Below are 22,036 nucleotides of genomic sequence, written 5' to 3' on the forward strand. Positions count from 1 at the left end.
GCTCCCCAATCCTCCCCACAATAGTAAAATAATTTAACAAGCAAAGCTATCAGATCAACTGTCTCGCGGAGAGGACGCCAGCCACGTCCTCTCCCTATCAATCTCAATGCACGTGTGAAAATGGCGGCGACGCGCGGCTGCTTATATAGAATCTGAATCTCGCGAGAATCCGACAGCGGGATGATGACGTTCGGGCGCGCTCGGGTTAGCCGAGCAAGGCGGGAAGGTTCGAACCTGCCTCGGACCCGTGTAAAAAGGGTAAAGTTCGGGGGGGTTCGGTTTCTCGGAAACCGAACCCGCTCATCACTAAACATAATTCAACTATAGAAAAACAAAACAATTTCTGATCATTTTATTGCCCTTACTTATCATCTGGTCCTCCGTGAAGTGTTATTTAAGTTTAGCACTCACCATGGTAAATTGCATCTATTTAACATGAGCTCATACCACGGTGAGCGTTAATGTATTCTGCCTTGTCAGCTGATTTCTTTCCAGCATCGCTGATGAATGAAGAATAGCGCTGCCCTGCCCAGCTTACTGCGCATGCGCCGTCCTCAGCCATTCACGGCACATGCACAGTAATAGCTTCCAGACGCCGCGCCCAATCTCTCTCTCTCTCAGGTCACAGAGCGTTGCCATGGAGATCGAGAAGGAGCGGGGGGATTGTGGGAGCAAAAATGTAAGGGCCCATACACACTTGACGATGCACACGTCGTTAACGACCGTCGTTAACAACTTCCCTTGAACTTCCCTTGAACAGCTGAGCAAACGACATGAGCATACACACTACCAACGACCAAAGACCAAAGACCATTCATCGTTAAAGCATCCAAGCTGAACAGTTTATTAAAATAATGAGCTGGGAACAGGGCTGGTGAACAGTGGCTTGGTCGTTGGTCGTTCACACCATACACATTCAACGACGTCTCTGGTCGGTAACGACCATAGTGGAAATTGAGCATACATGCTCCACATATAAGCGAGGGTTGTCGGATGCATACACACTTGACGATATAATGAGCGACGTCGTTGATGAGGGCTGAAATGAACGACGTCGCTCATTTTATCGTCAAGTGTGTATGGGCCTTAAGTCTTCATGGAGACACAGAGCCCAACGCCGTCAGCGCTATTTAACAGATGACAAAAAACGGCGAGGTAAGAACAGCACTAAACCTTGCAAAAAATGTTTAGATAAATAAAGGTTCCCAGGTTCCAGAAAGGTGGGGAGTGTGAGAGGGCAAACAAATATATATATATATCACAGACGGAAAACAGGGCTTTGGCGGTGTTTATAAATAAAGATCTACCTTAATTATCACTTTCAGTGCAATTTAGGACCAAAATAGGCTTGATAAATAAGGGCATATATTTATATACTAGCCAGTGGTTAAGTTATGCTCTGCTTAAGCTGTCACCATTTTTTCAGCAGCTCTGTAATGCAGAATAGGAAAATGTATACATCTCATTATGTTTAAAGGGTGGTGGAGCAGTTTTAGTCAAATGACCAAATCTGAAACCTCAGGGGATTATTCAGTAGTGCAGACTCTGCTACATAGCAGAACCTGCAATCCCTTCATTTGCATGCTGGGGACTCGGCCATCACAGGACAAGGCCGCCCAGCATGCAGAATGGCCTGCTCAGTGGCTGTGACGGCAATTTAAGCAACTGTGGACGACCCCCTGCTTCCACAGCTAAGCTGGGTTTGAAGGAGGTGCGCCACAATTTTTTAGATTGCATCGGCAGCCGCCCCACCCCCATTTGCGCTGCCCCCGCTGCCTGTTGCCCGTCATCCACTGCAAGCCAAACACATTCGGTGGCAGCGCACGTGCAACACGGTACCTGCACGTGTTTACTGGTGCCGCCGACAGGGCTATTGCTGCACTGAATAACCCCCTCAATCTCTGGGGCACTGGGAGGGGGCAAGTAGTAACATATATTCCTGTATAACAGTGCAGCATTAAGGATTTACCCTGTGTTACAGTTTGTGGGATAAATAATAGTAAGATTAATTTCTTCAACACGTATACATTTATACATGCATATCATTCATCAAAACATAATCATCATTCTATATATATAAATGCGAAAGTCCTCACTCACTAACTGACTGACTCATCACAAATTCTCTTACTATGCGATATGTTAGGAAGCTGAACTATAACATAGGTATTCTTCAGGTGGGAAATAAGTAAACTATGTAATCAGAATTTTAATAACCCCGCCCCCCGTGAAAAGGGGGTTGACATAACGACATCATTACCGGTGCGTGGCTTGCATTGCGTGAACGATAATGCCCAAATAGAAAATCGGATCAATATTTGGACTGCATCTGCAGTGTGTAGAATTTAATAAACTACAAAAATGGTCCTCTCACTTTTTACCGTGTCTGCTACGGGTGCTCCTCGGGTAACGCCAAGAACCATGGAATAATATTTACTTACATTAGGAAGTCTCAAATTTACATCTCTATAGATTTACCACATTTTTAACACTCATTTACGTTTACAACCATGAAAATCAGAAACTCCCGTGCGAAGAACGGGTAGAACAGATAGTGTGGCATAAATGCTCTACGATCCCACCCAACCCCGTAGTTACTAGTTAGATCACTCACATGTCCTCTCATGTCCTGCACATTGTTGGTGAGCTTGAGACGATCAAATGAAACAGTCTGGCGCATCCAGTGTGATCCTCTTGCAGGAGAGTCTGGGTGAAAATGGAGGCGGCCGGGTGGTGCTGGGTCTGCAGTGCCTGAAACCAGCCAGGAGGAGGAGTGGAAAGCATACCTGGTGAAATGATTCCTTCTCTGATTAATAAAGAAAATGCCACCATGTACAATATTAACACAAGAATAAATCAGTAAAAGAAATCTGTCTTCCTATGCCTGGCAGTGGTATAAGTTGCACTCCAGACTGCTTGTCAGTAACAAACATGCTTCCTTTAGGCAACACCCGGGTGGGGTGTGTGTGTGTGTGGGGGGGGGGGGGGGGGGATAGGGCTAGGCTGCATGTGTGTGTGTGTGTGTGTGGGGGGGGGGCTTAGGGTTAGGCTGCAGAGAGGGGGGGTTAGGCACCACAGGGGGGAGAGGTTAAGGTCTGGTACTAACAGGGAGGTTAGGGTTAGGCTGCGTGGAGGGAGGGGGTAGGGGAGAGGGGGTAATGCTCTTATCTCCCCCTGTCGGGATTACAACTATTGGGATACCAACATCGGTATTCTGACCACCGGCATCCCATGCGCCGGCAAATCCTACTGAACTCCACTGATGTACTTGGGCTTTGGGATAGTCAGTCTGCAGTCATAAGACGTTCTCTACGTCATGGTCTTCAGGAGTGGTGGAGTGGTGGCTGACTACAAGCACCTGGGTGTATGGCTATAAAAGAAGCAAATTATACTTACCGATAATTTCATTTCTTCAAGATACTTCATGGCAGCCATAACTACTGGGATTGTATCCCATCCCTAACTTTTAGACAGGGAGTTTTTTTTTTTTTAAGGTCCACCCACTATGGGTATATAGCAGCACTCCACCCCCTTCTCCTTAGTCTTTTGAGTGTCTCCTATGACCAGTGCCTCTGAGAAAAACCAACTAAAGGGGGGTACACACGGAGAGATCCGTGCTTAAAATCTGAGCAATCTTGCTAGATTGCTTAGATTTTAAGCACGGATCTGCCGTGTGTATGCCCTCCAGCGATAGCGATGCGCGGCCCCGCGCATCCCTATCGCCGATGCTAGATTGAGCCTGCATGCAGGCTCAATCTAGCGGGTCGCTCACTTCACCGTTGTGTGAAGTGAGCGGCCCCCCGTCGGCTTTCCCCCTCGCTCAGCACATCGCGCTGTGCTGAGCGGGGTGAGAGATGTGTGCTGAGCGGTCTGTGTTAAGATCGCTCAGCACACATCTCTCCCGTGAGTACCCCCCTTAAGGGAGGGTATTTTGTAGGCTGCTATGAAGTATCTTGAAGAAATTAAATTATCGGTAAGTATAATTTGCTTCTTTCTTCTTCGCTACTTCATGGCAGCCATAACTACTGGGATATACCAACGCTTATCATAGGGAGGGCAATATAAACACACAGGAAGCATTTTTCTGATGCTAAATAATACTTTTCTCTGACATCCTAGTGGATGCTGGGTACTCCATAAGGACCATGGGGAATAGCAGGCTCCGCAGGAGACTGGGCACTCTAAAAGAAAGATTAGGTACTATCTGGTGTGCACTGGCTCCTCCCTCTATGCCCCTCCTCCAGACCTCAGTTAGAATCTGTGCCCGGTCCGAGCTGGTTGCACACTAGGGGCTCTCCTGAGCTTCTAGTAAAGAAAGTATTTGTTAGGGTTTTTATTATCAGTGAGATCTGCTGGCAACTGACTCACTGCTACGAGGGACCAAGGGGATAGAAGCGAACCTACCTGCTTGCAGCTAGCTTGGGCTTCTAAGGCTGCTGGACACCATTAGCTCCAGAGGGATCGAACACAGGCCCAGCCTCGGTCGTCCGGTCCCGGAGCCGCGCCGCCGTCCCCTTTGCAGAGCCAGAAGCAAGAAGACGTCCTGAAAATCGGCGGCTGAAGACTCCGGTCTTCATTAAGGTAGCGCACAGCACTGCAGCTGTGCGCCATTGCTCCCTATGCACACCACATACTCCGGTCACTGATGGGTGCAGGGCGCAGGGGGGGGGGGGGGGGCGGCCCGGGCAGCAATTAGAGTACCTTACATTGGCAAACAGCACATAATATAGTCTAACAAACTATATATGTGCAAAAATCCCCTGCCATAATATAAATATAAGAGCGGGAGAAATCCGCCGAGAAAGGGGCAGGGCTATCTCCCTCAGCACACTGGCGCCATTTTCTCTTCACAGCTCCGCTGGAAGACAGCTCCCTAGGCTCTCCCCTGCAGTTTCCAGGCTCAAAGGGTAAAAAAGAGAGGAGGGGCACTAAATTTAGGCGTAAACTGTATAGGTAAAGCAGCTATAGAGAAAATCACTTTGTGTTAGTGTAAATCCCTGATTATATAGCGCTGTGGTGTGTGCTGGCATACTCTCTCTCTGTCTCCCCAAAGAACTTGGTGGGGTCCTGTCCTCAGTCAGAGCATTCCCTGTGTGTGTGCGGTGTGTCGGTACGGCTGTGTCGACATGTTTGATGAGGAGGCTTATGTGGAGGCGGAGCAGGTGCCGATAAGTGTGATGTCACCCTCTGCGGGGCCGACACCAGAATGGATGGATATGTGGAAGGTTTTACACGACAGTGTCAACTCCTTGCATAAAAGGTTCGATGACATAACAGCTGTGGGACAGCCGGCTTCTCAGCCAGTGCCTGCCCAGGCGTCTCAAAGGCCATCAGGGGCTCAAAAACGCCCGCTACCTCAGATGGCAGACACAGATGTCGACACGGAGTCTGACTCCAGTGTCGACGAGGACGAGACTAATGTACATTCCACTAGGGCCATCCGTTACATGATTACGGCAATGAAAAATGTGTTGCACATTTCTGACATTAACCCAGGTACCACTAAAAAGGGTATTATGTTTGGGGAGCAAAAGCAACCAGTGGTTTTTCCCCCGTCAGATGAGTTGAATGAAGTGTGTGAAGAAGCGTGGGCTTCCCCCGATAAGAAAATAGTGATTTCTAAAAAGTTACTGATGGCGTACCCTTTCCCGCCAGAGGACAGGTTACGTTGGGAGACATCCCCGAGGGTGGATAAGGCGCTCACACGCTTGTCAAAAAAGGTGGCACTGCAGTCTCAGGATACGGCCGCCTTAAAGGAGCCTGCGGATAGAAAGCAGGAGGCTATCCTGAAGTCTGTATATACACACTCAGGTACTATACTGAGAACTGCAATTGCTTCAGCATGGATGTGTAGTGCTGCAGCAGCTTGGTCCGATACCCTGTCAGCAAATATTGATACCCTCGACAGGGATACGATTTTGCTAACCATAGAGCATATTAAAGACGTCGTTTTATATATGAGAGATGCACAGAGGGATATTTGCCGGCTGGCATCTAGAATTAATGCAATGTCCATTTCTGCCAGGTTAGTATTATGGACTCGGCAGTGGACAGGTGATGCTGATTCTAAAAGGCACATGGAGGTTTTGCCTTATAAGGGTGAGGAATTGTTTGGGGATGGTCTCTCGGACCTCGTATCCACAGCAACAGCTGGGAAGTCGACATTTTTACCTCAGGTTCCCTCACAGCCTAAGAAAGCACCGTATTATCAGGTACAGTCCTTTCGGCCTCAGAAAGGCAAGCGGGTCAAGGGCGCTTCCTTTCTGCCCAGAGGCAAGGGAAGAGGGAAAAAGCTGCACCAGACAGCCAGTTCCTAGGATCAAAAATCTTACCCCGCTTCCTCTAAGTCCACCGCATGACGCTGGGGCTCCACAGGCGGAGCCAGGTGCGGTGGGGGCGCGTCTCCGGAACTTCAGCGACCAGTGGGCTCGCTCACAGGTGGATCCCTGGGTTCTGCAAGTAGTATCACAGGGATACAAGCTGGAGTTCGAGGCGACTCCCCCTCGCTGTTACCTCAAATCAGCCTTGCCTGCTACCCTCAGAGAAAGGGAGGTAGTACTGGCGGCAATTCACAAGCTGTATCTTCAGCAGGTGATAATCAAGGTACCCCTCCTTCAACAGGGACGGGGTTACTATTCCACAATGTTTGTGGTACCGAAACCAGACGGTTCGGTGAGACCCATTCTAAATTTGAAATCCTTGAACATTTTTCATAAAAAAGTTCAAGTTCAAGATGGAATCGCTCAGGGCGGTTATTGCAAGCCTGGAAGAGGGGGATTTTATGGTGTCTTTGGACATCAAGGATGCTTACCTGCATGTCCCCATTTATCCACCCCACCAGGAGTACCTCAGGTTTGTGGTACAGGACTGTCATTACCAATACCAGACGTTGCCGTTTGGTCTGTCCACGGCACCGCGGGTATTTACCAAGGTAATGGCCGAAATGATGAAGCTCCTCCAAAAGAAGGGAGTCATGATTATTCCGTACTTGGACGATCTCCTTATAAAGGTGAGGTCCAAAGAGCAGTTGCTAGTCAGCGTAGCACTATCTCAGGAAGTGCTGCATCAGCACGGCTGGATTCTGAATATCCCAAAGTCGCAGCTGATTCCTGCGACGCGTCTGCTGTTCTTGGGCATGATTCTGGACACAGAACAGAAGAAGATCTTTCTCCTGATAGAGAAGGCCCAGGAATTATCATCTCTGGTCAGGGATCTCCTGAAACCAAAGCAGGTGTCGGTGCATCACTGCACGCGAGTCCTGGGAAAGATGGTAGCTTCTTACGAAGCAATTCCCTTAGGCAGGTTCCATGCAAGGATCTTCCAATGGGATCTGTTGGACAAGTGGTCCGGATCGCATCTCTAGATGCATCGGTTAATCACCCTGTCCCCGAGGGCCAGGGTGTCTCTGCTGTGGTGGCTGCAGAGTGCTCATCTGCTCGAAGGCTGCAGATTCGGCATACAAGACTGGGTCCTGGTGACCACGGATGCAAGCCTCCGAGGTTGGGGGGCAGTCACCCAGGGAAGAAACTTCCAAGGACAATGGTCGAGTCAGGAAACTTCTCTACACATAAATATTCTGGAACTAAGGGCCATTTACAACGCCCTGAGTCAAGCAGAACCCCTGCTTCAAAACCAACCGGTTCTTATTCAGTCAGACAACATCACAGCGGTCGCCCATGTAAACCGCCAGGGCGGCACAAGAAGCAGGGTGGCAATGGCAGAAGCCACAAGGATTCTTCGATGGGCGGAGAATCACGTGCTAGCACTGTCAGCAGTGTTCATTCCGGGAGTGGACAAATGGGAAGCAGACTTCCTCAGCAGGCACGACCTCCACCCGGGAGAGTGGGGACTTCATCCAGAAGTCTTCCAGCTGATTGTAAACTGTTGGGAACGGCCACAGGTGGACATGATGGCGTCCCGCCTCAACAAAAAGCCAAAAAGATATTGCGCCAGGTCAAGGGACCCTCAGGCGATAGCTGTGGACGCTCTAGTGTACTAGTTGGTTTATGTGTTCCCTCCTCTTCCTCTCATACCCAAGGTACTGAGGATAATAAGAAGGAGAGGAGTAAGAACTATACTCATTGTTCCGGATTGGCCAAGAAGAGCTTGGTACCCAGAACTTCAAGAAATGATCTCAGAGGACCCATGGCCTCTGCCGCTCAGACAGGACCTGCTGCAGCAGGGGCCCTGTCTGTTCCAAGACTTACCGCGGCTGCGTTTGACGGCATGGCGGTTGAACACTGGATCCTAATGGAAAAGGGCATTCTGGAGGAAGTCATTCCTACGTTGATTAAAGCTAGGAAGGATGTGACCGCAAAACCTTATCACCGCATATGGCGGAAATATGTTGGTTGGTGTGAGGCCAGGAAGGCCCCAACGGAGGAATTTCAGCTGGGTCGATTTCTGCACTTCCTACAGTCAGGAGTGACTATGGGCCTCAAATTGGGTTCCATTAAGGTCCAGATTTCGGCTCTGTCGATTTTCTTCCAAAAAGAACTGGCTTCACTGCCTGAAGTTCAGACATTTGTTAAAAGAGTGCTGCATATTCAGCCCCCTTTTGTGCCTCCAGTGGTACCTTGGGATCTCAACGTGGTGTTGGATTTCCTAAAGTTTCATTGGTTTGAGCCACTTAAAACTGTGGAGCTAAAATATCTCACGTGGAAATTGGTCATGCTGTTGGCCTTGGCTTCGGCCAGGCGTGTGTCAGAATTGGCGGCTTTGTCATGTAAAAGCCCTTATCTGATTTTCCATATGGATAGGCTGGAATTGAGGACTCGTCCCCAATTTCTCCCTAAGGTGGTATCAGCGTTTCATTTGAACCAACCTATTGTGGTGCCTGCGGCTACTCGGGACTTGGAGGATTCCAAGTTGCTGGACGTAGTCAGGGCCCTGAAAATCTATGTTTCCAGGACGGCTAGAGTCAGGAAAACTGACTCGCTATTTATCCTGCATGCACCCAACAAGCTGGGTGCTCCTGCTTCAAAGCAGACTATTGCTCGCTGGATCTGTAGCACAATTCAACTTGCACATTCTGCGGCTGGACTGCTGCATCCTAAATCTGTAAAAGCCCATTCCATGAGGAAGGTGGGCTCTTCTTTGGCGGCGGCCCGAGGGGTCTCGGCTTTACAACTTTGCCGAGCTGCTACTTGGTCGGGTTCAAGCACTTTTGCAAAATTTTACAAGTTTGATACCCTGGCTGAGGAGGATCTTGAGTTTGCTCATTTGGTGCTGCAGAGTCATCCGCACTCTCCCGCCCGTTTGGGAGCTTTGATATAATCCCCATGGTCCTTACGGAGTACCCAGCATCCACTAGGACGTCAGAGAAAATAAGAATTTACTCACCGGTAATTCTATTTCTCGTAGTCCGTAGTGGATGCTGGGAGCCCGTCCCACGTGCGGACACTCTGCAATACATGTATATAGTTATTGCTTAACTAAAGGGTTTTTGTTATGAGCCATCTGTTACTGAGGCTCATTTGTTGTTTCATACTGTTAACTGGGTATAGTTATCACAAGTTGTACGGTGTGATTAGTGTGGCTGGTATGAGTCTTACCCTGTATTCCAAATCCTTTCCTAGTAATGTCAGCTCTTCCGGGCACAGTTTCCCTAACTGAGGTCTGGAGGAGGGGCATAGAAGGAGGAGCCAGTGCACACCAGATAGTACCTAATCTTTCTTTTAGAGTGCCCAGTCTCCTGCGGAGCCCGCTAATCCCCATGGTCCTTACGGAGTACCCAGCATCCACTACGGACTACGAGAAATAGAATTACCGGTGAGTAAATTCTTATTATTTATTTTAATGCCCCCTGAAGGACCTGTTTCCCAGATTGGGTGTCAACAATATTCAACGCATAATGATTAGAGAACGTGTGTATTGAAGACCACGTAGCCGCTGCTCAAATGTCTTTCGCCGACACTTGACTCCTCCTAGCCCACGAAGTTGCCACGGCCCTAGTAAAGTGTGCCTTTAACCCTTCTGGAACTCTACGTCCACTTCTCTCGTAAATAAACGTCAAAAGCTCCGTTATCCATCTGGAAATGGTCTGTTTCGTAGGATTTTCACCTTTCTTTACACCCGAGTGCAGCACAAACAGATGCTTTGTTCTGCGAAACTGCTTAACTTTTTCCACATAGTTTGAAACTGCTCTAATTAAATCCAAGTTATGCATTGCCTGCTCCTCCTCATTCTGCGGATCTGGATAAAAAGATGGTAATACAATGTCCTGACTGAGGTGAAACTCCGACACGACCTTCGGCAGGAAATCTGGATTAGTTCTAAGAACAATCTTGTCCGGAAAAAAGTTGAGGTAAGGCTCCTCCGACCACAGAAAATTTGGTTACCCAAGGGTACTCGGGCGCTTTAGGTAGGAGATATTTCACCAAGCTGCAGTCTCAAGAAAGGGGAAGTCACTCCCGTATACAATGCACAGAAAAGAAGTAGTGAGGCTGCGCTGAATTTGATAAATATAACAATATTAATGTAATGAGTAAAACACAGTTTTATTCCTAAAATAGGTACAATAGGTATATATTAAAAACTAAATACATAAATGCATATCAGAAACAAATGGTATAGTTTCTATGTTTCGAAAAACAATTCTAAAGGATTATCCAATTCGCCAGGTAGAAGGTGTGGAATTGTGGAGTTTTTTGCAGTGACCGTTCCAAGATGTTTTCCCCTGTAGTGTTATAGTCCAGCATAGACAACAGTCTCAGAATTAAGCAATATCCAATGGGTGAACTAATTACCGTTAGAGGGTAGTGTGCGCCAGATTCTTTGGTGGAGAGCTCCTCATGCGTTACGGTTGGTACAGTCCTTTATGCAATTGTTGCTGTATGCAGTCTGAGAGTTTGGTAAGGCCGTCTGGACAGAGTTCGGGGAATGGTTCGGTCCTCCTTCAGAACAATTCCTGGTGGGGGTCCCTGGTACACCTGACGCATTTCGCGTTGTCTATGCTGGACTATAACACTACAGGGGAAAACATCTTGGAACGGTCACTGCAAAAAACTCCACAATTCCACACCTTCTACCTGGCGAATTGGGTAACCCTTTAGAATTGTTTTTCGAAACATAGAAACTATACCATTTGTTTCTGATATGCATTTATGTATTTAGTTTTTAATATATACCTATTGTACCTATTTTAGGAATAAAACTGTGTTTTACTCATTACATTAATATTGTTATATTCATCAAATTCAGCGCAGCCTCACTACTTCTTTCCTCCGACCACAGAGCCTGTAATTCACTAACTCTTCTGGCCGTTGTGATAGCTACCAGAAACACTACTTTCCAAGTCAGGAACTTCAGCTAAATATCCTGCAGAGGCTCAAACGGAGGCAGCATCAACGCATTGAGAACTAAGTTTAAGTCCCAAGGAGCAAGCGTTGACCTAACTCGAGGTCTTATTCTTTTGATTGCCTGACAGAACTTTCTAACCAAGTCCTCCTCAGCCAATTTCCGTCCCAATAGAATACTTAGGGCTGATATCTGAACCCTGATAGTGGACACTGCCAACCCTTTCTCAAAGCCATCAAACAGGAATTGTAAAACTTGAGATGTTTCCGCTTCCAACGGATTAAATCTTGATCCAGACCACGAGATGAACTTCTTCCAGACCCTATGGTAAACACTAGAGGACACTCTCTTTCTTGACTGCATAAGCAAATTAAGGACCTGTTCAGATAGGCCCCTATTTCTTAACAACTGCCGTTCAATTTCCATGCCGTCAAATGAAGCTGTTGCAGATTCGGATGTAACAACGGCCCCTGACGTAGTAAGTCCTTCTTCAACGGCAACCACCAAGGACCTTGCACCGCCATCCTGAGCACTGAAGGAAACCAAACCCTCTTCGGCCAGTAAGGAAGAATTATTATCACCTGCGCCTTCTCTTCCCTGATCTTCCTGAGAGTTATCGGAATCATGGGGAACGGAGGAAACACATACGCTAGGTTGAATGTCCAAGGAAGGGAGAAAGCATTTACTCCCCCCGTTCCTGGAAGATGATATCGGGAGAAAAAGAGTGGTACTTTTGCATTGACCTGTGTGGCCATCAAATCTATCTGAGGCCTTCCGAACTTCTGCATGATCTGCTGAAAAACTACATCGTTCAGCTCCCACTCTCCTGCTAATACCTCCTGTCGGCTGAGGAAGTCTGCCACCCTGTTGTTCACCCCTGGAACATGTAGGGCTGCCAGAGTTCTGAGATGGCATTCCTCCCACTTCAATATCTTCAACACTTCTTCCATCAGTACCCGACTCCTGGTGCCCCCTTGGCGATTGAGATACGCCACCATGGATACGTTGTCCGAGAAAACTTTGAGATGCCTTCCCTGAAGCTATTCCTGAAAATGCTGTATGGCATTCCACACTGCTCTCATCTCTCTGTGATTCGAAGATAAACGTGCTTCCTCCATGCTCCAAGTACCCTGACAGCTTCTGTGCAACAGATGTGCACCCCAACCTGTTGCACTTGCATCCGTTGTCAGAACCAGAGAATGATGATCCGATAAAGACGTCTTCCTGCTGACCAACCGTTCGTCCGTCCACCAGGTTAAAGATTCTTTGGCCTTCCAACTTAGTCTCATACGGTTATTTAGAGAATACCCTTTCCGGATGTAGTTCAGGATGTCCGATTGAAGATCCCTCATCCTCCACCTCGCCCAAGGAACCACATCTATGGTGGATGACATCATCCCCAAAAGACGCATTCCCTGGCGAATCTTCACACTGTTGCACCCCTTTATGAGGGTAGCTAGACTTTGAAGTTTTAGACATCTCTCTTCTGAAAGGCTTATCGTGTAGTCGAGGGTATCTACTTGCACCCCTAGAAATTGTATTATTTGTTTTGGTGACAGTCTGCTTTTTTCCCAGTTTATGAGCCAGCCATGTTCCTGCAGAATCTGTAGCGTCACATCTAACGCTATCTCCACTTTCTCTATTGACTCTCCGCACACCAGCAGGTCGTCCAGGTATGACCATATTGCTACCTTTTGACTTCTTATTACGGCTACGAGTGATGTCAGAACTTTGGTGAACACCCTTGGAGATGTCTTCAGACCGAACGGCAGGCACGTGAACTGAAAGTGTTTGCCGAGGACACAAAACCTTAGGTATTTCCTGTGCCGTTTGCAAATGGGAACATGTAAGTAAGCATCCTTTAAATCTACTGAGGCCAAAAAGTCTTCCTTTCTCACTCCCAACAGAATGGACTTTAAAGTCTCCATACAAAATTTTTTCGTTTCTATATACTCGTTGAGCTGTCTTAGATCTAAGATAGTTCTGAACTCACCGGAAGGTTTCCTCACCAGAAACAGTCTTGAATAGAAACCACTCCTTCTTTCTAGAAAAGGGACAGTATCCACAGCTCTCGCTCTTACCAGCTTCCTTAAACTGTCCTCCATGGCTCTTAACTCTAGATCTGTAGCTGGTGTCTCTGAATCTAGAAACCTGTCCCATATTGGAAGTTTTGAAAATTCTATCCGGTATCCTTGGGATATGATGTCTATTACCCACGTATCCTGTACAGACTCCATCCAGCGTCTTACAAATTTCTGAAGCCTGCCCCCTACCGGGAAAGATACTGGAAGCCTGTAATGGTCATGCTCTTCGACCACCTCTCCTGTAGGCTTGCCGAAAGGACTGCCTACTGGTACCTGAGGAGTACCTCCCTGAGTAAAACCGTCCCGGTCGATATCCTCTTGCCTCCTTGAACTGCTGCTTAGAGGAAGGTATTGGAAACCTATTCCTCCTGTCTTGAGGTAACTTGGCCAATTTTCCTCTTGATATTTTTTGTATGATGGCCTCCAACTTATTACCAAACAGCAGGGAGCCCTCATATGGCAAGGACACCAACCTATTCTTGGAGTGCATATCCGCCGACCACGAACGAAGCCACAAAGCTCTCCTTGCCATCACACCTGCTGCCATAGACTTCGCAGCAAAATCTAGAGCATCCAAAGAGGCTTCACAGATATACTCGATTTCTTTAGACATTATGCTTAGACTTCTTTGCAGATACTGCCTTGAAATACCTTCTTCTAGATCAGTCGACAACACCGACCCCCAGACTCTCAATGCTCTAGAGACAGACGCTACCGCCACACCGGATTTTAGCGATATTGCTGAAGACATATGCAATTTTTTTAACGCACTCTCCATGCGTTTATCCATCCCATCTCTCAAGACCGCACCGTCTTCTAACAAAATGGTGGTTTTTGATACTATCTCTGCGACTGCTGCATCGACTTTGGGGATTGTACACCAACTAGTAAATTGTTCATCCTCTACCGGGAACATACGATCAAGTCTCTTAGTATTACCCAGCCTTTTATCAATATTTTTCCACTCTTTAATCACAACATCTTTCAATGCCTTATGGACTGGAAAACACCTGTTCTTTCTAGCTTTATCACCAAACAGAATATCCTCATCAGTCTGTTTGTCTTCAGGCTCTTTATAATTCATGGTCCTAAAGATATCCTTTAGAAGACTATCCACAAGCTCCAGGTTAAACTTTCTATCCTCCTGCATGTCAACCGACTCTGCACTGGAGACAACCTGATAATCATCACAATCAAGATCCTGAGGGCCCGACTCATCCACAGCATCAACTCTATCCAGAGACCTAGCCCTTTTATTCCCCTGGAATTCCGAGAGCTGTTCCTTAGTAACAAAAGACTCCTTCATCCACCTCATCAAATCTCGTATCTGCTTGGACTGTACAGACTCCTGAGAATCACTCTGCATGCACTCTTCACAGAACTTAACATTTTCAGCAGCTGCAAAGATCTTATCACAAGCTGCACACTGCATGTCCTTATGCCTCTTCTTACATAATCTCTTCTTAGGTGGAGACACACTAAAAATAGTAAAAATAAACCTACCTTTAAACCTAATCTAACCACAACAACAGAGCAAAAAAAACCATGCCCTCTATGAGGACTTACCTCTTTAGGGCACTGACCGGCTTTTGGGGAGAAGGCTCTTTTTCCATCCTGCTGGTAAGCTCAGAGACCAGCCCGGCAACCAAAAAGAAGCTTTCCTCACTCCTGTGTGCAGCGCCTTTAATTCAAAACATTTGTGCCTTATAAAGGCTGCGGCGTCACTGCAGACCGTCCCTCACTCTATCTGGGATGGCTGCTACAGCTCTTCCGCCCGCCTCCGCCGCCTCCCCCTGGAACTTCCGCCCACCCTCGCCGTCTATCCCCTTCACCGCGGGGACCTTCCGGCGGAAGCCGCGAACATCCCCTTCACTGAGGGAACCGCCGCACACACACCCTTCAGTGCGCTGACCTTGCTAGCCGGAAGTCGCGCACACTACCTTCCGCAAGCGGACTTCCCGGCCAGCATACCTACGTCCCCTTCTGTTACGATTCCTGTACTCCAGACTGGAGAAGATCTTATGGCAGAGATCTGAGTACAGGAATGAAATACAGGTTGTGGGAGCTGGAGAGCCTAGTAACCCCTGGCGCCCTAACTCCGTTGTCTCGCCCGTGTTATCAGAAATCCCCTGCGAGACTATGGTTGCTTGAGCCCATGGCAGCCGCGTTCGAAGGGCGGATTATGTCTGCCCAACCCCGATGCCCCCGCAGGTCTTAATGGGAGACAAGGGGAAGTCCGAGACAGGGAGATAACAAGGGGCCCTCTGACTAAGCAACCAAGCCAGGGGTTACAAGCTAACTTACTAAATCAAAAGGTATGTGCGGACTAGCCGCCAGGGAAAAGGACAACCAAGGATCCACGGATCCGACACTCCTATCCGGCACCGCTGGACACCAGAGTGGATCTTGTGGAAGCGGAATCCTCCGCAAAGCACCAGAACTCAAAATAAACACAATAATAAATAGTAGCGGACAAGCCGCAACACACGGCTGCGCCGCGACTCACGAACACCACCAGATGTTAAAGGTGCTCGGTCAGACTCCAGGAACAGATGGTAACTTCCGAGTACTGGATCACTGAGAACAGGAACAAACGAACAGACCGGGACTGGGAACTCTCTCTGCAGCAGAATCAGGCAAACAGGAAGCTATCACCGGCGTCTGTGAGGAGTCCTGGGAGTGCTTTTAACAGAGAGTCTTCCAATCAGCTGTTTGGAGGCTGATTGGATTAAATGCCATGCAGCTGACAAGCTGCATGGCCAGGGAAACAGATGAGTGATAATTACAACATGCCGTGCAGCTGCATGCTACACAGCCAGGAAACCAGTGATGATATAAACTTAGACCCAGCAACGGGGAACACGATCCGACAGTGGCGTCCCCGTTGCTAGGCGCCGGCCGCACTGACGAGCGGACCCTCGGCGCCTAACAGTACCCCCCCCTTGAGGAGGGGTCAAGGAACCCCTAAATCCGGGTTTCTGAGGAAATTCTTGAAAAAATGCCCTTTTGAGCCTTGGGGCATGAAGGTCCTCATCTAGGACCCACGACCTTTCCTCAGGACCATAACCTCTCCAATGCACCAAAAAATAAAGCCGACCCCGGGACAGCTTGGAATCGAGAACCTTCTCAACCACGAACTCCTGCTGACCCTGTACATTAACTGGTGATCTCCCCTGAGGTTTTTTACGAGGAAATCTGCTAGATGAAACATATGGTTTGAGCAAAGAGCAATGGAAGGTATTTCCGATTCGTAACGTTTTTGGTAGCTGTAACCGGAAAGCAACTGGATTGACTTTTTTGATAATGAGAAATGGTCCAATAAATCTAGGACCCAATCTGGCTGAGGTTTGTCGAAGTTTGATATTGCGAGTCGACAGCCACACCCTGTCTCCTACTCTAAAAGTGCACGGCCGCCGGAACCTGTCCGAAAAATCTTTTTCCTTGAAAGCTGCTTTTCTGAGAGCTATGTGCACTTTTCTCCAAATAAGTTTAAGATGAGAGGTCAGGGCCAGAGAGGAGACAGAGGAATGTTGGAAAAAAGAATTAGCTCTGGGGTGGAAACCAAAAACTGCAAAAAATGGAGACACATTGGTAGAGGAATGACAGGCATTATTATAAGCAAACTCTGCCAATGGAAGAAACTCAGACCAGTCATTTTGGAGTTTGGCCGAGTACAAACGCAAATATTGTTTTAAGGATTGGTTCACTCGCTCAGTCTGTCCATTTGATTGTGGATGATAACCGGAGGTTAATGATAATTTCATTTTTAACGAAGCACAAAAAGACTTCCAAAACTGTGCAATGAATTGTGGACCCCTGTCAGAAACAATATCAGTGGGTAACCCATGGAGTCTGAAAACATGACGGAGGAACAAGACTGCCAATCCCTGGGCAGATGGCAATCGGGGAAGACCAATAAAATGAGCCATCTTACTAAAACGGTCCACTACCACCCATATGACTGTGCATCCAGCTGACAGAGGGAGATCCACCACAAAATCCATGGAGATATGCGACCATGGTCTAAGAGGAACATTCAATGGCATAAGTTGACCAATAGGCAAAGAACGGGGAACTTTATGCTGTGCACAGACCTGACACGAAAAAACAAACTCTTTAATGTCTTTAGAAAGACCAGGCCACCACACTGCGCGGGATACCAATTCAAAAGTTTTAGCGACTCCCAGATGCCCTGCAACTTTGCTATCATGAAATTCCTCCAAAACAGTTGCTCTCAAAAACTCAGGAACAAAAAGACGACCAGCAGGAGTATTTCCCGGAGCTTGATGTTGAAGCAGCTTCAATTGAGAAAAAACATCCTGTGTGAGACCTGCCTGAATGACTGAAGGCGGAAGTATGAGAGTAACAGGACTGTTGTCTTGAGCTGGAAGAAAACTGCGTGAGAGGGCATCTGCCTTGGTATTCTTGGAACCAGGTCTGAAGGTGATAATGAATTTGAAACGAGTGAAAAATAAAGCCCAACGAGCCTGTCGGGCATTCAGTCGCTTAGCTGATTCAATGTATTGAAGATTTTTGTGATCTGTCAAAACAGAAATGGTATGGGTCGCTCCTTCAAGCCAATGTCTCCACTCCTCAAAAGCCCATTTAATAGCCAGCAACTCCCGATTACCAACATCGTAGTTGGATTCAGCAGATGAGAATTTCCTGGACATAAAGGCACAAGGATGTAACTCAAGGGAATCTGGATCCTTCTGAGAAAGGATAGCCCCTACACCAACCTCCGAGGCATCTACCTCAACGATGAAAGGCAATTCTGGGTTGGGATGTCTAAGGACAGGGGCTGAGACAAAGGCTTGTTTCAAGGCCTGAAAAGATACTTTAGCTTCACATGACCAATTGGTAGGATCTGCTCCCTTCTTAGTGAGTGCCACAATGGGAGCAACTATGTCAGAGAAAGAGTGAATAAACCTTCTGTAGTAGTTCGCAAACCCTAAAAAGCGCTGAATTGCTTTTAAGTTGGTGGGTTGCGCCCAACTCAGGATGGCTTGGCGCTTCTTAGGTTCCATTCGGAATCCCCGAGGGGAAATAATGTACCCTAAAAAGGATACCTCCGTGACGTGAAATTCACACTTCTCCGGTTTGGCATACAAGTGATTTTCACGTAATTTCTTAAGTACCTGACGCACCTGGGTAACATGTTGTTCTATAGAGTCAGAAAAAATCAAAATGTCGTCTAAATAGACCACAACGAATCTTCCCAGAAACTCACGGAGCACATCATTAATGAGATCCTGAAAGACTGCCGGAGCGTTAGATAGGCCGAAAGGCATGACCAGATACTCATAGTGACCTGATTGAGTACTGAATGCCGTTTTCCACTCATCCCCCGATCTGATTCTAATGAGATTATATGCTCCTCTCAGGTCAATCTTGGAAAAAATAACAGCCGAACGTAGCTGATCAAAGAGGACAGAGATCAGAGGCAGAGGGTAAGTATTCTTTACTGAGATTTTATTCAGGGCTCGAAAGTCAATGCAGGGTCTGAGGGAACCATCCTTCTTCTCTACGAAGAAAAAACCTGCACTTAAAGGGGATTTAGATGGCCTGATAAACCCTTTCTCAAGACTTTCTTTCACATACTCATTCATGGCCACAGTTTCAGGACCAGACAATGCATATAACCTTCCTTTAGGCAACGTGGCACCAGGAATTAACTCAATGGTACAATCATAAGGCCTATGGGGAGGCAAAATATCCGCATTGCCCTTGGAAAACACATCCAAAAAATCTTGGTACTCTCCAGGAATATGTGCGGGCCTGGCAGCAGCTACTCGGATAGGAAGTGTAATACATTCTTTATCACAGATGGTACTCCATTGTAGAATCTCCCCAGACTGCCAATCTATGATGGGATTATGAAAGGCCAGCCAAGGGTGACCCAGAACCACAGGAACTGCTGGACAATGGGTAAGAAAAAACTCAATCTTTTCAGAATGTAGAGCTCCCACCGAGAGCAAAACAGGAGGTGTACATAGAGAAATAACCCCATTGGATAAGGGACTCCCATCTAAACCATGCATGGTGATACACCTACTTAAGGTTAACTGAGGAATACCTAAGGCCTTGGCCCAAGTTAAGTCCATAAAGTTTCCTGCAGCTCCACTGTCCACAAAAGCAGAGACCGAGGAACCGAGGCTGTCATAAGAAACTTTAGCAGGAACCAATAGTGAATTATTTGAGGAGATGAGCTGTAAACCAAAGTGAACCCCCTCACTATTCACTTGGTCAGGAAGTTTCCCGACTTGTTTGGGCAACTACGGGCAAAATGTCCCTTACCTCCGCAGTACAAACACAGACCAGAATTTTGCCTCCTGGTTCTTTCTTCCGGAGACAATTTGGAGAGACCAATCTGCATAGGCTCCTCCATGTCTATCGGAACGGAAGAAACACAGGGAAAAGAAACTACAGATGCCCCTTTCTCAGTCCTCCGCTCTCTGAGCCGACGATCTATTTTAATAGAGAGCTCCATGAGTTTATCAAGGTTCTCAGGAGCGGGATACTGAAGGAGGCTGTCTTTTATAGATTCAGATAAGCCGAGGCGAAACTGACTGCGCAGGGCAGGATCATTCCAGCCACAGTCGTTCGACCAACGGCGAAACTCCGTACAATAATTCTCTGCAGGATTCCTACCCTGTCTTAGAGCACGCAACTGACTTTCTGCGGATGCCTCTCTATCAGGGTCGTCATACAATAGCCCTAAAGATTTCAAAAAAGCGTCTACAGATGATAAGGCCGGATCGTCTGTCTTTAAACCAAAAGCCCAGGTCTGAGGATCCCCCTGAAGCAGAGAAATTATAATTCCAACCCGCTGAGCCTCCGTACCTGAGGAAACTGGTCTTAAACGAAAATACAGTTTACAAGACTCTTTAAAATTAAAAAACTGTTTTCTATCCCCAGAAAAACGGTCAGGCAGATGCATTTTTGGTTCAGGGATGACCCTCGGGGAAGTCCGTAACAGATCTTCCTGTGAGCTCACCCGGAGGGACAGATCCTGAACCATCTGGGTAAGTTCCTGAATCTGACTAACCAAAAACTGGCCAGGATTTGGCCCAACACCGGTGGGATTCATGAGGCCGACAAAATTCTCCCTACTGGATAAGTGAAAAAATTAACTCCTGTTGAAATTTTTTCTTTTGTCTGGCCGGTGATAATGTTACGATTCCTGTACTCCAGACTGGAGAAGATCTTATGGCAGAGATCTGAGTACAGGAATGAAATACAGGTTGTGGGAGCTGGAGAGCCTAGTAACCCCTGGCGCCCTAACTCCGTTGTCTCGCCCGTGTTATCAGAAATCCCCTGCGAGACTATGGTTGCTTGAGCCCATGGCAGCCGCGTTCGAAGGGCGGATTATGTCTGCCCAACCCCGATGCCCCCGCAGGTCTTAATGGGAGACAAGGGGAAGTCCGAGACAGGGAGATAACAAGGGGCCCTCTGACTAAGCAACCAAGCCAGGGGTTACAAGCTAACTTACTAAATCAAAAAGGTATGTGCGGACTAGCCGCCAGGGAAAAGGACAACCAAGGATCCACGGATCCGACACTCCTATCCGGCACCGCTGGACACCAGAGTGGATCTTGTGGAAGCGGAATCCTCCGCAAAGCACCAGAACTCAAAATAAACACAATAATAAATAGTAGCGGACAAGCCACAACACACGGCTGCGCCGCGACTCACGAACACCACCAGATGTTAAAGGTGCTCGGTCAGACTCCAGGAACAGATGGTAACTTCCGAGTACTGGATCACTGAGAACAGGAACAAACGAACAGACCGGGACTGGGAACTCTCTCTGCAGCAGAATCAGGCAAACAGGAAGCTATCACCGGCGTCTGTGAGGAGTCCTGGGAGTGCTTTTAACAGAGAGTCTTCCAATCAGCTGTTTGGAGGCTGATTGGATTAAATGCCATGCAGCTGACAAGCTGCATGGCCAGGGAAACAGATGAGTGATAATTACAACATGCCGTGCAGCTGCATGCTACACAGCCAGGAAACCAGTGATGATATAAACTTAGACCCAGCAACGGGGAACACGATCCGACAGTGGCGTCCCCGTTGCTAGGCGCCGGCCGCACTGACGAGCGGACCCTCGGCGCCTAACACCTTCAGTGAGAGGCTCCACACAGCGTAGGGCAGCAGAACGGCGGCCACGGGCGGCGGTTGAGTGCCAGAGGGGGTCCAAAAAACGAGAGGTGACAGGCAGACACCTTAAGCTGACCAGAGGGGACTTACTTAACCGCCCCAGCACACCTAGCCAAACACTCAGGGAGCCACCCTTCTTCCAGCACGGCTACCAAGGAGACGTATTAGCTGGGAAAAAACTGAGGTAAGTCCTTAATAAACACAACTCCTACCCTGTCTAGTTAGGAGACAGGAAAAAGACTAAGGAGAAGGGGGTGGAGTGCTGCTATATACCCATAGTGGGTGGACCTTAAAAAAAAAAAAAACTCCCTGTCTAAAAGTTAGGGATGGGATACAATCCCAATAGTTATGGCTGCCATGAAGTAGCGAAGAAGAAAATGGTGTTTCACTGTTTAAAAAAATGATTTCAGGCTCGCAGTTAGATGGGCACTTATGACACTGACCGATCCACCTCAAATTGTATTGCCAACTGAACTGCATTGAAGGTAGAATGT

The 22,036-nt window shown here is 47.7% G+C and overlaps 1 protein-coding gene across 1 annotated transcript in view; it reads right to left on the minus strand.

Annotated features, from left to right (window-relative positions):
• LOC135057537 (T-box transcription factor TBX10-like) overlaps positions 1–22,036 on the minus strand; it is a 160,353-nt gene that overhangs the window by 119,503 nt on the left and 18,814 nt on the right. Inside the window, exon 3 of the mRNA XM_063963385.1 lies at positions 2,615–2,786. Coding sequence (XP_063819455.1) covers positions 2,615–2,786 — 172 coding nt within the window. The remainder of the gene's footprint in view (positions 1–2,614; positions 2,787–22,036) is intronic.

The sequence above is a fragment of the Pseudophryne corroboree genome, chromosome 3 (genome assembly GCF_028390025.1).
Source record: "Pseudophryne corroboree isolate aPseCor3 chromosome 3, aPseCor3.hap2, whole genome shotgun sequence".
Taxonomy (NCBI): domain Eukaryota; kingdom Metazoa; phylum Chordata; class Amphibia; order Anura; family Myobatrachidae; genus Pseudophryne; species Pseudophryne corroboree.